Source organism: Rhopalosiphum maidis, chromosome 4 (genome assembly GCF_003676215.2).
Source record: "Rhopalosiphum maidis isolate BTI-1 chromosome 4, ASM367621v3, whole genome shotgun sequence".
Classification (NCBI taxonomy): Eukaryota; Metazoa; Arthropoda; class Insecta; order Hemiptera; family Aphididae; genus Rhopalosiphum; species Rhopalosiphum maidis.
The window spans coordinates 11,567,141-11,583,239 of record NC_040880.1 but is presented as its reverse complement, the minus strand read 5'-3'; the positions used below and the strand labels follow the sequence as shown (position 1 = coordinate 11,583,239).

General features: G+C 26.6%; 1 protein-coding gene and 1 pseudogene across 2 annotated transcripts; one reads left to right on the top strand and one right to left on the bottom strand.

The window, feature by feature from the left end:
• The first annotated feature begins 1,565 nt into the window (after window positions 1-1,565).
• LOC113548724 (serine/threonine-protein phosphatase 4 regulatory subunit 3A) lies at window positions 1,566-8,016 on the top strand. 2 transcript variants are annotated; one of them, XM_026949760.1, is made up of 13 exons: window positions 1,566-2,234; window positions 3,249-3,304; window positions 3,391-3,633; window positions 3,696-3,900; window positions 3,967-4,060; window positions 4,124-4,304; window positions 4,380-4,529; window positions 4,597-4,753; window positions 5,895-6,113; window positions 6,180-6,693; window positions 6,757-6,929; window positions 6,997-7,148; window positions 7,270-8,016. In XM_026949760.1, exons 1-13 carry the CDS (start codon window positions 2,081-2,083, stop codon window positions 7,357-7,359), a joined length of 2,388 nt encoding a protein of 795 aa, XP_026805561.1. In that variant the 5' UTR covers window positions 1,566-2,080; the 3' UTR covers window positions 7,360-8,016. The 2 variants fall into 2 exon arrangements, with proteins under 2 accessions (XP_026805561.1, XP_026805560.1); XM_026949759.1 differs by having other exon boundaries at window positions 2,081-2,234; window positions 6,751-6,929.
• A 7,444-nt stretch (window positions 8,017-15,460) lies between these two features.
• Window positions 15,461-15,894, bottom strand: LOC113548200 (annotated as a pseudogene).
• Window positions 15,895-16,099: the final 205 nt, after the last annotated feature.

Sequence of the window (16,099 nt, the reverse complement as noted above, 5' to 3'; positions counted from 1 at the left end):
CAAATATCATTGATTAAAAATACAATTTATAATAAAAGCCAGTACCTACTACCTATCCATTTGAAATCAGCATACTATGTATGGCTGTATGAAGAATTGAGGGTGAACGCGAACTGGCAAACTACCACTTATAGTCTTATCTATAACCTGACGTTTACGAAAATAGCGATTAAGATAGTAAGATACTAAGATGGGCCTTGGACGGTGCTTGGCTACGTCATGTAGTAATCGATTCAAAATCGAGCTTGGTTCAAGGTCATTCTTATCACGAGAAATACGAAAGGGGTGACAGACTGACAGCCAAGTCCACACTTCATAAATGTTACTATATTATTTGTATTACTTTTAAGATAATTTAGATACTATAGCCATATTATGCCCATATACATTTTACATTTATAAGCAAAGATAACACTGTAAATAAGCTACAGCTATTACAATTTCGCCATTTTCTTTGTAAATCATGTCCGTGTGGACATATTGTGGTTAATAGTTTAATACGTTACTATAATATTCCAAAAAGTTGAAAATATTTAACTACTTCATAATTTTATCTAATTAATGTTAAAAAAATTGGTGAATTAATTATTGAAATTTTTGAATATGGCAATAGTGGAATGGAATATTAATTTTAGGGTAGATATTATAAATCTTTAGTTTCAACGATCTAGAGCTAAGAGCTTTACAGTTATTGAAAGTTCAGTTAAACCTTCGTTCCTATAGTCCATAGTTTAATATGATTAAATATTAAATAATAAATATAATGTAAACATTTTAACTACAGCACCGTCAACAGTCCATCCAATGAGATTGAGTAGCAAATAGGTAATAGAGATCATTCAGTCTTATCAAAAACAATTATTATGATATGAATGATCGATCAATGAACTCGGATGCAGATCCAGAGGATCGTCGGAATACTCGGAATTATAAATAATAAATTGTCTTATATATCTGTTAATTATTTATAATATATTTTAAATTTCTTTTAAATTATAATCAATGATCGGAACTAGAAAGAATGTAAATTTCGATTTGCGATCAGTTTTCAACATTTCCGTGGACTTCCCTCTCCTTCACCAGATGATACTATAACTAGCATAACTTCATAACCGATCAGCCGGCCGTCCAAACTATAGTCCGCGGTCCGTGGACGACAATGATGGTTTTTGCGGGTGTTACGACTTCAACTTTACAAGATATAATCGTAAATAATAAATAATTTTACTAACGAATAATAAGTTATTTATTTAAAAATAAAGAATTTATTATTGTCTACGAATGACACACGTTTCCACTTTCCAGTAATTTTAATAAATCGTACATTGACTACATTGGTACATTATCATAAAAAATGCATTATAGTATTTATAATAATACCGGACTGTGTGTATCGTACTATCGTGACGTACCTGTCCTGTAAAAGTTATTATTGTATTGATATTGGAGTGGCGCGCGTGTTGTTTTTGTTTTCGTTTGGTCCGCGGCGTCGGTTGGATGACAGTTCTGTTGGCCGCACTGCTCGTCCGCCGCGGTCGTTCCTCCACTTCACTAGCGACCGAGTTGGTGAACGGAACGCGTTATGAGCGTTTACTACTATTAGTACTATTATTATTATTCATTCCTCCTCCCGTACGTACGTGCTATATATATTATTTATTTTTATTTTTTTTTTGTTTTCAAAATGGCCGTGTGTCCACTGTTTGTTGTTTAGAGCGCGCGTCCGCGAAATGTTGTCACGTCTCATCGTTGATAAAACCAATTCCGATACGTTTGACCAGTGCGCGCTTAATACATTTCATTCTATCGTCACCGCACGCGCTTGCCCGTCCCGTTCCGACGGACACTTGGTCGAATTCCGCGGGTCCCGCTGAATCCCGGTAAATCTATCCGTGTATCGCGCGTCGACTAAGTTATTTTTTTCCTGATATAGTTGTCGCTTGGTCCGTGGTGTGTCCCGCGTCTAAGTACCGCCGCCTGGTCCGGAGTGTTCGGCATCCGATCGCGACAATTGGTGGTTGTCTGAAAGGGTCGAAAATCATTTACATTCAGTTCTTCTTGCGATGACCGTTGTGGACCCATGTTCGACGCAATGACTGACACCAAGCGGCGAGTGAAGTTGTACGCCCTGAATGCTGATCGTCAGTGGGACGATCGTGGCACAGGGCATGTGTCGTGCACATACGTTGAACGGCTGAAAGGCGTTTCTCTTTTGGTTCGAGCCGAAGCTGATGGTTAGTATCTTTTAATCAAGTATTCTGCTACGTTTGGTAGACACTTTCCTGTTTACCTACTTATTGGATTTGTGTTATTGTCATTTGTTATTTCTAGGTACCTACTCTAATCTTATCTGGATTATGATCAATGATTTTATTTTATATGAAGACCATTGTAATATTGCTCTCTGCAACTATTTGAATAAGACAATCATAGCTAGTCATTTTACCATTTTAGTTAACTTATCATCTTTAGAATTTTTCTCACTTCACTGATTGATCTACATATAATTTAATTAGTTTTATTGGTAATAAAACATATTGATAGTTGATGCTATCGTCTAATAGGTAGTTTTTTTTATAAATTTAACAGATATAACTTGTAGGTTTATTTAAAATATAAACCATGCCAGTATATGCAATAACTCAAAGAAACAATGAACCCAATTATGAATATTAACAAATCATTGATTTTAAATTTAATGTAGGTAATAATTACCTATCTTGTTTAATATCATTAGTGATTGTTCATTTAATGTACTCATATTAGTAATAAGTTTTGTATAATGATTGTTCATTGTATAGGTAAATTAAACAAAAATTATGTGTTTTAAGATCCAATTTTTCTTCACTTTAACACAGTTACCTATTTTATTGAAAAAAATGAATAAATCTTTTATATTATTTAAATTAATTATTTATTTTTTTTTTAATAAAAATTTAAATTGCAATCTTCCTTTTTTACCTTTTTGAATGCAACAATATTGAAAAATATTAATTCTATTTATAAAATTATCTACTTCCTACTTGTTTTAATAAATATTTATGTACCACAAATTAAAGAAACATTTTAAAATATAATTGTAATTATTTATTAATTTATTTCAATAAATTAAAGTTTAATTTAGTATAGTGTATGAATACTTATGAGTAGTGTTATGTAATCTTTAATTTTTGAGATGTGTTAATTTGATATAAAATTAGTATCCTTGGTACTAAAATACAAAAAAACTAAAGTCAATTTTTTTATAGGTGCTCTTTTATTAGAATCCAAAATTCAACACGATACAGTTTATCAAAAACAACAAGTTAGTTTATTTTATTTATTATTTAAATTATAATTGTTCCAATTATTTAATGAAAAATCTTTATTTATTATTTCTACTAAATCTAGGATACACTCATTGTTTGGTCTGAAGCTGATAATTTTGACTTAGCATTAAGTTTTCAAGAAAAAGCCGGTTGTGAAGAAATATGGGAAAAAATTTGTAGTGTTCAAGGAAAGGACCCAACAATAGAAACTACTCAAGATATTGTTGAAGAGTCTGAAGATGAGCGATTTGATGATCTGTCAGATTCAGCTCCTCCTGTTGAATTACCACTATGTGAAATAGGCAGACTTAAAGAAATTAAAGACGTAATTAAACTAATAAATTTTTAAAATTGACTTAATTTGATAAATTATTTTATTTATTATAGCTTTTTATCACTTGTATGGCCACACCTTTAAATAAAGATAGGCTAGCTGAAGCTATTGAAAATGATGGCTATGTACGCAAGTTGGTAAAATTATTCAATCTATGTGAGGATCTCAATAATTTGGAAGGTCTTCATTGTTTGTATGATATTGTCAAAAACATTTTCCTTATCAATAAAAATGCTTTGTTTGAAATGCTTTTTGCTGGTAAATACAACAAATGAAATTAAACTATTTTATATATTACTAAAATATTATTTATTTTTATTTTAGATGATATTATATTTGATGTCATTGGCTGTTTAGAGTATGATCCAACTTTACCTATCCGTAAATACCATAGACATCATTTAAAGAATGTTTCCAAGTAAATTATCCTCAAAATAATTGATTTTTATAAATTACTCTAAAGCGTTTGTCTTTTTTTTAGATTTAAAGAAGTCATACTAATAACTAATCTCGAGTTATTGAACAAAATACATCAAACACATAGAGTGCAGTACATACAAGATGTGGTTCTTCCTACGCCATCTGTATTTGAAGATAATATGTTATCTGCATTAAGTAGTTTTATATTTTTCAATAAAGTGGAAATTGTCACTTTAATACAAGTAAATAAACATTTTTATAAAGTGTCACAATTGTACTTTTGATATTCTATTAAATTCTTAAAATAATAATTACAGGAAGATGAAAAGTTTTTACCAGATCTGTTAGGTCAACTACAAGACGAAAGCACACCAGACTCCAGGAAACTAGAATTAGTACAATTCCTGAAGGAATTCTGCAACTTTTCACAAAATTTACAGCCTCCCCAGAAGGAAGGATTCTTCAGAGTAAGTATTTTATCACTAATTTTTTTTTTTTTTTTGTTTATGATTAAAATTATTTTCAATTTTGTAGACACTAACTTCTCTGGGTATTTTACCAATGCTTGAAATGACTTTAATGTCTGAAGATGTGAATATAAAACAGGCCGCCATTGACATTCTTACTATTCTTGTTGAATTCTCACCTTCTGTTATACGAGAATACATTCTTCAGCAGTCTTCTGATACTGGTGAGACAATTCAGTAAATACTATCTTAATCTAACAAATGTGTTTTATTAAATATTTCTATTAGATTAAAATTTAGTTTTTAAATACCTTTAAAAATATTTAATTTAAGTAAATAGTTTTTTTTTAATTTTATATAATGACAGCCTAATCTATATCAACCCTCTAAAGTTATATTTCATATTTCTATGATTGTATGATTTTATATTAATATTAAAAAATTTGTCTTTTTAAAAAATCTTTTAATTAATTTAACACAAGGTTTATTATATGTTGTTCTTGTTGTAGTAAAAAAAAATCATAAATCGTTAGTTACAATTTTTGTTTATAAACATTAAAAGTTCAAATGTTTACAAAATACGTCAAAATCGCAAAAATTTACAAAGAATTTTAAGTTAAAAATTTTTGTGATTTATATCTTAAGGTAAAAAACCCAACACAAAGTTCTTCATATTTTTTCTTGAAATAACAGTAAAAAATAAAAATTCAACGTTAATATAGAAAAAAATTTATGAGCGTATGAAATTTATTTTTTTACGAAATTGAATAAAATAACGATATATTACAATTTAAATACAGGTAATAGTATAATCTATCCTACTAATTATCCTAGACTGCAATATTTTTTTTATCCTGTTGTACTCACTATTTGTACTATTTTATTGAGTTTCTTTGTGGGTACTTACTCCTCAGGATTAATAACTACTTCTAGGATCATTTGATTTGTATTCTCTTTATATATACATTTTATTTTCATTATTTTTATTATTGATAATATAATATCTTATGTCTTTTAGATTTTAGTATCTTCTTTCATAAACTATACGATTCAGTGTGATTTAGTTCTCTCTTTGGGCAATAAATTGGATTTGCGATTTTCTGAATAAATTTTGCTAAGTTTTCTTTTTTTTTAGTTCTTCACTTATTATTTGGACAGAATCATAATTATTGAATTTTATAATACAATTTCTTCTTTATATTGAGTTGAAGCAGATTTTTATTTTATTTATAAATTAAAAGCAAATATTAATTGAATAGAAATATAGATGCTTAAATCAAATATAATTATGGTTTAATCATAATTATCGTTATAGCGTTGTGCATTACAATCAGTATTTATTTAATTCATACTTATTCTTTTTAGTGACTCAAGCAAACGGAAATGAAGTAGAATTGATGTTGATGAATGTAATAATCGAACAGATGATATGTGATACAGATCCTGATCTCGGACGTGCGGTCCAGCTAATGGGTGTTATACGAGTTTTAATTGACCCCGAAAACATGTTGCCTTCACTAAGCAAAGTAGAAAAAACTGATTTTCTCAACTATTTTTACAAACACAGTGTCCAGATTCTCATAGGTATTTGCTGCACACAAATAATACTAAGAAATTATTTTTTATTAACTATAATTTTTTTTTCTTTAGCGCCATTATTGGCAAATACAGTGGATGGTGAACCAGCGCGAGATGACTATCAAAATGCTCAGTTATTGGCACATATCCTTGAGTTGCTAACATTTTGTGTAGAACATCATTCATATCATATAAAAACTTGCATACTGAACAAAGATTTATTGAAACGTGTATTGGTACTAATGAAGTCAGCCCATAAATTTTTAGTATTAGGAGCTTTACGATTCATGAGGAAAATTGTTGCATTAAAAGACGAGTTTTATAACCGTTATATTATGAAGGGATGTTTATTTGGTCCTGTTATTGATTGCCTACTAGATAATAATGGCCGTTACAATTTACTCGATTCTGCCATCATTGAATTGTTTGAATTTATTAAACTTGAAGATATTAAGATATTAATAGCACATGTCGTTGAAAATTATGGTAAAAAGTTTGAACATATTGATTATGTACAAACATTCAAAGCTCTTAGGATACGTCATAGTCAGCAAACAGAAAAATTAAAAGAAAAACCTATCACAAAGTATGTTTAGAGTTTTAAAAACTATTATTTTAAATAATTTATACTTTATTCACTCAGTTGTAGCGTGACTGTATCAACTGGTCGATTTAGAAGAGATCCACGACAAATAGAAGACGAAGAAGAAATATGGTTTAATAATGAAGATGATGAATTTGATGATGGTGAAGCAGTTGTTCCACATACAGGAATGACAGGTTCAACTGAAATTACAGCCTCTGAACAATTGGAATCTATCGGTAAATTTTTAAAATATTTCACCCATAAAAACATGTTTCTAAAATATCTGGTGGGCTTGTTTAATAGGTAAAAGTATTGACAAGAAATGTGAAGGTAGCAGCACAAAAATATTTGGTACTACTGTAAAAACAACCCCAGTTATGAATAATAATTTGGTAGCTACTCCTACATTAAGTTCATCACCTGAAGAATCAAAAAATAGTTCTCTTTTGAAAAAAGTGAGTTATTAGTTATATTAGTTTCATGCTATTGTATTTCTTAATGGATTAATAAATTATAAATTATTTTGTTTTATTTTTGTTTTAAACAATTTTTAATAATATATTTTAATTTTTTCAGGCTCTAGTTGACTATGAAGGTGATTCAGATGAAGAAGAAGATGAAAATGGAGATTTAAAATCGCCAACCAAGAGGCCCCGTTATACATAAAAATATGTTTGTAAATTTTCTTATATCTATAATTTGAATAATAATTTACCTGTTTTGTTATACAAAACAAGCGCCAACACTTGATAATTTTAAGTTATAGACTAAATGACATCACCCTTGTGTAAATAATAATCATGCTAAGTATGATATGCCTTATAGATGTTTTCATAAATAATGTGTAAAGCTAGGTAAATGTTGCTTAAAAACATTTCTATTTTCATTTTTTACCCAAAACCAATTCTTGTATATTTGACTTTCCTTTGGACTGTTAATATCTATCAGTACTTAATGATAACTATTATTGTAATAACAATAACAAAAGCAAAACAAAACAAAATTGTACCTGGTTTATAATTCTCAAAAGGAACAATCAAACTAACTAACAAGTTAACTATTAAATATTGGTATTAGCTAGACCAATACGATCCATAATTTTATTTTTATGTTGTTTTAAAGTGATCTTTAAATTACTACAATTTTTGTTGTGATATTTTGACCTCTAATTTGTTTTCTTTTTGTTTTTGTACAAATTTCGCTGTTCACATGCTGCGAGCCACAATTGTAATGTAATTGATTTCATACAAACCTTAGAGCTTTGTGTAGATATTTTCATGTCAATGGTGTATATTAAAAAATTATACAATATCAATTTTTAGAGTTGACCTATTTTTTTATTACAGTTTTCAACTTGAAATGTAATTATATTTAAAAACAAGAAATGTATAAAACTAATAGATATAAAGAACATAATATGTAATGTGGAACTAAACATTTAGGTAAGAATAGTGTTATTTCCCGTCAAGACAAATGGTTAAGATTACTTGTTTGTCTTTTGATTGAATTGTTTGTAATCATTTAAAAGACTGAAAAATGTCACTTCAACTTAAATGTAATGGGGCAAACATGAAAGTTTCTTTAAACAAAAATATAGGACCAAAAAACAATAACCTTTTTTCTTAAAAAAATATTAATAAAATCTTTTTAATTCATCAAAGTTGTTAAATGACTATTCTGTGTAATAGTTATGATGTGTTACTATTGTTTTTAAAGTTCATCAGAAGTAGTATGGCAATAAAATAGTTAAGATTTTCTTAATTATATCTGTTAATTAAAATAAATAAAAACATGTTTTTGTTTAAATTTATTATTGTATCATTTATTTCATGGGATATTGGAAATAATAATTGAATATGGTAATTAATATTATCTCTTAATTTTGTTAAAAAATGTCAATACTTAAAAGAAATTTAACGTTTCTCTTATAAGTTATTAATGTCATTTTTTATTTGGTAGAAAAATATCTACTTAAAATATATCTTTTTAATGTCTTAATTTCCAATGAAATTATTTGATAATGAATTGTATACATTTTTTTGATGATTTGCACAAGTGTTGTCAAGTTGATCATTTGGGTGTGACAAACCAGTGACCAAAATGTTTTTTTATTTTTACATATTAAATAATTTAATTTATACATTCCGTTTTATTTTTCCATTAACAATGTTTAAAAAAAAAAAACTGTATAAATCATTCTAAACAATTAAATAACTATTATGTTTATAATATTCCAAGACTATATATATTTTTTTTTATATATTCACAGGTTATACAATATAATTTTTAAAGATGTTTGATATAATGAACACCTATCAAAATAAATAAATTGTGGATATTTTCGTAAATCAACTTGTAAACTGCTTTTGCAGCAAATTGAATATGTCTACATTCAATATACTTTTAAATATATTCTCATACTGTATGTGTGAATACTATTTCATCAATCTAAATTGAAATGCATGTACAACCAATCAATACATTTTTTCGATTTAGTTGACTCAGAGCTATGTTGATTTTATCATGGTTTTGTTCTTTCAGTTATTACCTTTTAAGGCAATAAAAATGCTTTATTATCAACTTTGTGGTTGGTTTCTAGGAGTAAATAGAATCTACAGAGTATCTTTATAATTGCTCAAAAACGAATAACCGTAATAACTTGAAATTTTCATTAAATATAAAAATTTTCGATTGGGCTAGATGATAGAATATTTATAAAATTCTAGATATATTCATTTTAAGCTATTTAGAGATAAAATAAGTAGGACACTTTTTTTTATAAGTATTTGAAGTTTTTATTTTTATAAAATTAAAAAAATTTACTAATTTGCACCAATTGAGATTTGTTTGCTCATGAAAAACGATTATCTATTTCACTATTTGGTTTATATAGTGTAGCAATTGGTTACCATTAATTATATTGTAATTACAATTAGATAGATTTGACCTATATTTTATTGTTGATAAAAGTGGCCCATTTGACGTCGCTGTCAACATATCTTCTTTGTCTGGCCATTCTACTCTCTAAGAGTTTAAGCTGTCACTATAATATCCTGCCACTTAACGACACACTACTCCGCTGTCAACATGTAAGCTCAGAGTCAAAGAGTTATTTTATGTTTAACAGAAAAGCAAATAATTAAAATATTTAAACCGTTATTGCAGGGAGCATACACTTAAAAGGGCGTTGCTTTCTTGTTGAGTTATATCCAAAAGGAATTGCACTCACAATTTTTTTCACGGGTAACGTCGGATAATTCAGCTTAATATGATAAATACTAAATAGGTATATTAGTTTTATGTTGTATTCGTGTATGACCTTCGTATACAGATGGAAAAAAATAGAATTATAAATTAGTATTTAAATTAGTGTAAAGTTGATACTACGAAAATATCTATACGCCAAATCAGAAAATCAAAATTACTAATTATTGTTTATCCACACATACGTTACGCTAAAGGTAACATTAGGCAACCAAATTTAATACGGAAATTTAATTTGCACGGGCAACGAAATGCACGGAGACAACGAATAACTTAAAAGTGCCGTAATACTAAATACCAATAGGTAGTAAATTCAATTACTTTAATGTTTAATATAGCTTGAAATATACTCGGAGATATAGGTTGACAGGTCATCTCTTATGATTATAAAATATGAAAAATCGCATTATATTATATATTTAAGAAGTATTGGAGTTGATTAATCAAAATCAAAAAAAAAAAATTGAAAAGTTTATTGTGATAAATTATAAAATTTGGCGGCCACGCAGGAACGACAGGTCATTGTTATGATACAAAATTTCACATGTAATACCAATATGGCAATATACCATGGTATATATTATGCATTATGGAATAATATAAAATTCTCATAAATATTAGAGGAAGACTGCCAAACTGAGCATAACTAAGCAATATAAGCCCTTCGAAATACACGTCAGACGGTAATAATGTAGTTTTTACATGACACAAAGAATAGGGAATTTATTGATATTTTATTATTATTAGGTAAAACTTATTGTGAATAATTACTATATAACGTTTTTGAATACAATAAAAATAAAAATTAACAAATACAATTTTCCTCTATCGAATATAATATAGGTTTTCAAGAATATAAAAACATTTTCAAGAGATATAATTGTTTAAAAAAATATATTTTCTTATATACCTAATACATCTATAGATAATTAATATAATATAATAACAATCATCAAAATTCAATGTACCTATGGGTGTTAATGAAATAAATGTGAATATATTAATAGCTTTTTTTTATATTTATGATTATGATAAGTGATAACACACATAAATTGATATTATATTATTTTATTTGAAAGTTTTTTTTTAAAACTGCTAGGTAATAGGTATTCTTGAAAATATATCTGTTCGATCGAGGACGGTTTGATATTGAAAACATTTTATAATAACTAGACACTAGAATTAGGATGTTGATGAACTAAAAAATACACAAAAATGTAAAAATGCCCTAAAAAGTTCAAAAAATGATCTTAAAAATGATCTAAAAAAATCTAATTAAATAAGTGAAATTTTTTTATATATTGTAATCATTTTGATTAAAGATATGGTTGTAATATAAGGTTAGGTTATTTAAAATATGAATATGAATTATAATAATATTAATAAACAATAACATACCTACGTTTTTTATTCCATATAACTAATAAAATAATATCATACTATTCATATTCGATGAGCGTGTGTGATCGATGTATGTCTGAAAGAGAACTATGTATAACACTCAAACAATAAATCTTATCGCTAGGTACGCGATAAATTTAATCACAATAAAAACCCCACAATAATAATATTAAAATTAATTTTTTGAATATAATACATATTTTCTTTAAAATCAAAAATTTGAGAAAAATGCCCCCACATTAAAAAAAAATTACAATAAATGATCTAAAATATGAAAAAATGACAAAAATGTTTAAAAATTACGTTGAAAAACAAAAAAAGGCAAAATAAAATTAGAATAATCTGAATAAAGGGAGCATGGAACAAATTTTTAGCAAAGATAGCAATGTATAGAATCAAAGAAAAAAAATATTATAAATACATAATACAAATTAAATAAATTACAGACTACAGATACTTTTATTATTTTATATTGCAGTGTATTATTAATCAAATTTAAAAAATAGTTTGGTTAGTTTGCAAGTTATAGGATTTTAGTATTTGATGTAAATATGTAATCGTATAATGTATAAATAAATTACATTTTTTTGGTCACATATATTTTAGTACAACTATTGTTCATCAATTTTTTCAATTAGTTTACGATGAGCATCAATAGCAAATACTTTTTTAATTTAAATTTAAAAATAATAATAATCTACACGATAAAGACAAACGCTTTTACAACAACAATAATAAAACTGAAGTAAAAAATTCTTTGCTATAATAATTTTTTAGATTTGTATTTCTCCATAATAGATTCAAAGACTAATTTTTTTTTAAATTTGCTGGGTTTAACGTTTATTTTTTTTTTGTCCAATACCTTTTTATTGCAAAGTGCTCGTTTATATTTCTACAATCGCTTTTAGGAAGACAATATTTGGATAGAAAGAATGAAAATTAAATGTGAAAACTTTCACACGCATTAGTCGTACACCCGTACGGTTCAGAGCTTATTGAACTATACTATAGTTTCAGTACATGAGGGAATGTAGAGTTCGATGAAATATAGTTTTCAACGATTAGTTAGTGAATTTAGTGTAGACAACAATACAACATGAAGTCATTGCCACGATTATCAATGGTAATTTATCATTATTTATTTTACAAACATGTTCTCCACTTTTTTCAGTTCTTCGAGCGAAAAAAAAGAGACAGACAATAAATTAAAAATAGCCATATTTTCCTATTTTTGAATCTTGGTTTTTATACTTGGTGTGTCGTTTGTAATCCACGACTTTGAATATTCTTCCACCAAGCATGTGATGGATGAAATCTACAACCATAAAATTAGATATTATTATATTATAAGAATTATTGAAAGTCAAACTAGTTTAACTGAATAATGAATGGCTTATTGTTTAAAATCGGCAACAACTATTTTTGGATTAAAATAAAGGTTGAAAGTTTCAAATTTACTAATAATAACTCGAAATAAATATTTGTTTGTATTTGATAGGTACTTGTTTAGCACTTTGGCAAAAAAGGAAATATTAATGGAGTATAGTGACAGATTTTTAAACCATGTACCGTGAAATTTGATAAAATATTAAGTACAAAATTCAAAAGTTCCATCAACAAATTTTTGTATGACAAGTTCACATAAAAATTCTAAATTTGTTTTTGTTATTTTATATTCAAAATATTACCAATAGATTTGTATCTTTGTACGTATTTGTATTTAAATTATTTAATATTGTATCTATGCACTTCTGTTAAATGTTTACTATTTTTAGTAATAGTCATAATATTTTGATATAAGTACGATTACCTAACATTTTGTTTTAGAATTATACAGTAACTGTATATTTCTTAAATAGTGTTAAAAATCTATGTATTTATAAATATTATAGTTTTTAAACATAGGTAGGTACTAAGGTACTCGCACCTATTTAACAATGTTATAACTCAGAATTTGAATAAAATTATTGATTCAAATAATGATTAAATGTAAAAGGACGGTAAGTAGTATTTGTGAAATATCGTACAGCTAGCACCTGCAAACATTAGTTTGTTTAACTAGTTGATCTGAAAATGCAAAAATATACATAGACGCGATATGCCATGAAGGTAAACAATGAATAAATAATACCAAATAATATTATTTATAAATACATCATGTTTCGAGTATGGGTTTGATTTGTTTGAGTTTATCTATGTCAAGATAAATTTAAGCGATGCGATCAAATATAGAGTCATACAGGTATTATAGGTAATATTCATGTCAGCATTCACCTATTTCTAGTATTTTATTGATACAACTTAACGACAATTGACAAAATTACAATAATATATTATACTTTATTGTAAAACGAAAAATATATTTAGATTTGAATAATAACGCACTCTTTTTTTATTTTATTTATCACGGCGGTGGGCCGAAGCATATTCAAGAAGTTTATATTGTGCATATAATATACATATTGAAGACTATTATATATATTGTGCAAGTTCTTACTCAAATATTGATCTAATATCTATAGAAGAACGCAATTTGTATGATGCAAGAGTTAAAGTTTGTATCGCATATTATATATTGTATACATTTTACAGATTTGTTATTTAAATTGATAATAGACGCTGTCCTAACACATTATAGAATGTAGGTACTTATCAAGTTTTGATTTTTGATAGTTTCAGATATTTTTAATAATAAAATTTATCGCTTTTTAAATTTTAATCGTCCTTAGCTATTTATATATTATAATATAACATATTACGTTATGCATATTATACAAATATTAAACATTTTAAGTACCTACATTAATATTAACAACCTATCTAATATTATCTTCTTGATTTCCTTTTGCTTATTAATTTAAAAACATTTTAATAATCTTTTTGCATTAATACCTTTCATTTATAAAACGATGAAATATTAAAATTTCGTAATGTTAATCATTTTTAAATCTTAAGATTAGGTGGTTATTGTGCAGTATATGCGCTCTACTGGTGATATTATGAAATGTAATGAATACAGTATACACTCTTCAAATAATAATAATACTGACTTGTGATTATTATTTTATGAGAGGCCTTATGAATGATGATGGTCGGCTATTGCTTATTGATACATTGTGTTACATTCCATGTGAAATTTTAAAATTACGTTCCCGAATTATCTATAAACTTATTTTAGCTTATTAAGGTTATTGTATAACATAATATGTGTTTAAAATTAATAACGTTGTTATACGGTGTAAAAAATACTTTATACACATTAGGTACAATTTAAAGCAATTATTGGCACAACCTGTGCCCTTTATTAACAACAAGATGATTTGATCCTATTCCCTCTACAATCACTCAAAAATAATTATTTAGTTGAGAATTGAAGGTACATAATTGAATTAATAGGTGGGTGTACAATGTGATATAGAGGAAGGTGATAAAAGTTAGAACTTTGTACTTCACACGGCAATAATATTGATATTTTTAAATTTGAATACACAAATTATTATGGGCTCATAACAGTCATAACTTCAAAGTTATATTGAATTATAGAGGCTGCATATTTTTAACACTGTTCTTATTTCAGGAAAAAGGATACAAGATAATAAATAACAAAACGATATATTAAGGTACTTTTATTATTATTTTATATTAAACAATAACAATTATTCTATATTATATTATCTTTATCCCAAGACTGCTGATATAGTTTAAGAACTACTCGTTTGAATTTCAATTTATATTGTATACCTATAGGTTATAATATATTAAATTTTACAGTAAAAAGGTATGGTTTTCGTTTGAAAAATAATGAATTCGTATCGGCACAGGCCACATTGCTTTACGGTAGTACAGAGGCGTTCTCAGGATATTTTAATGGAGGGGGATGAAAAAAATGGTTACATAATAAGCCTAAGGATAGGTTAGGTTAGGTAAGGGTTTTGCCTCACAACTCTCACATTATAATAATGAATATTAAAATAATGATTGTTGATAATATCAAATAATCAATTAAAGTCATTTTTATTATACTTTTTGTTTAAAACTATAAAACAGTCAGTGTATTTTAATTTCTAAACGATTATTTTAATAATTAATTTCATGTAAGAATTCAAATTAATATATCGATTTTTCTCGATTTTTGAACTAAAATATCAAGAACTTTTTCCGAATCAATAGGCACTTCTTTATGAATGGCCAACAATGTTAGTCCATTTAGATGGTTCTAGAATATAATATAAGAAAAATAACTAATTATGGTCATAATAAGTTTACTATTTACTTCAGTCATTGTGTTTCTCAGATAGGTTTTAAGTCTTTTCAAACATGAAAAAGTCCTTTCTGGAGTTGATGTAAAGACCGGCAAGGTGCATAGTATTTTTAAAAGTTGGTTGATATTTGGAGAAATTTCAAAATTACATAAACGTCTATAGCCGTTTTAGGAAATTTATCAATTATCTTTAATTTTGACTGCCATATTTTCAATTCAGCAATAACTGTATGAACATCTGTGTCAAGGTAAAATTTAACAAGTTTTTCAAAGTGTGTTTACAAAAATACAGTAAAAATCAATTGTAAAACGAATTGTCTGTTATATGTCATCAGTGATAAATAATAATATTGTTTATGGTTGGTAGAATCAATAATCACGATAAATAAAAATAAAAATAATGACTGGTCAATATTGAAAATACATATCAAAAGTAGATAAAACGTGTATTGCTAATATGTAAGAAAATAAATAATCTTG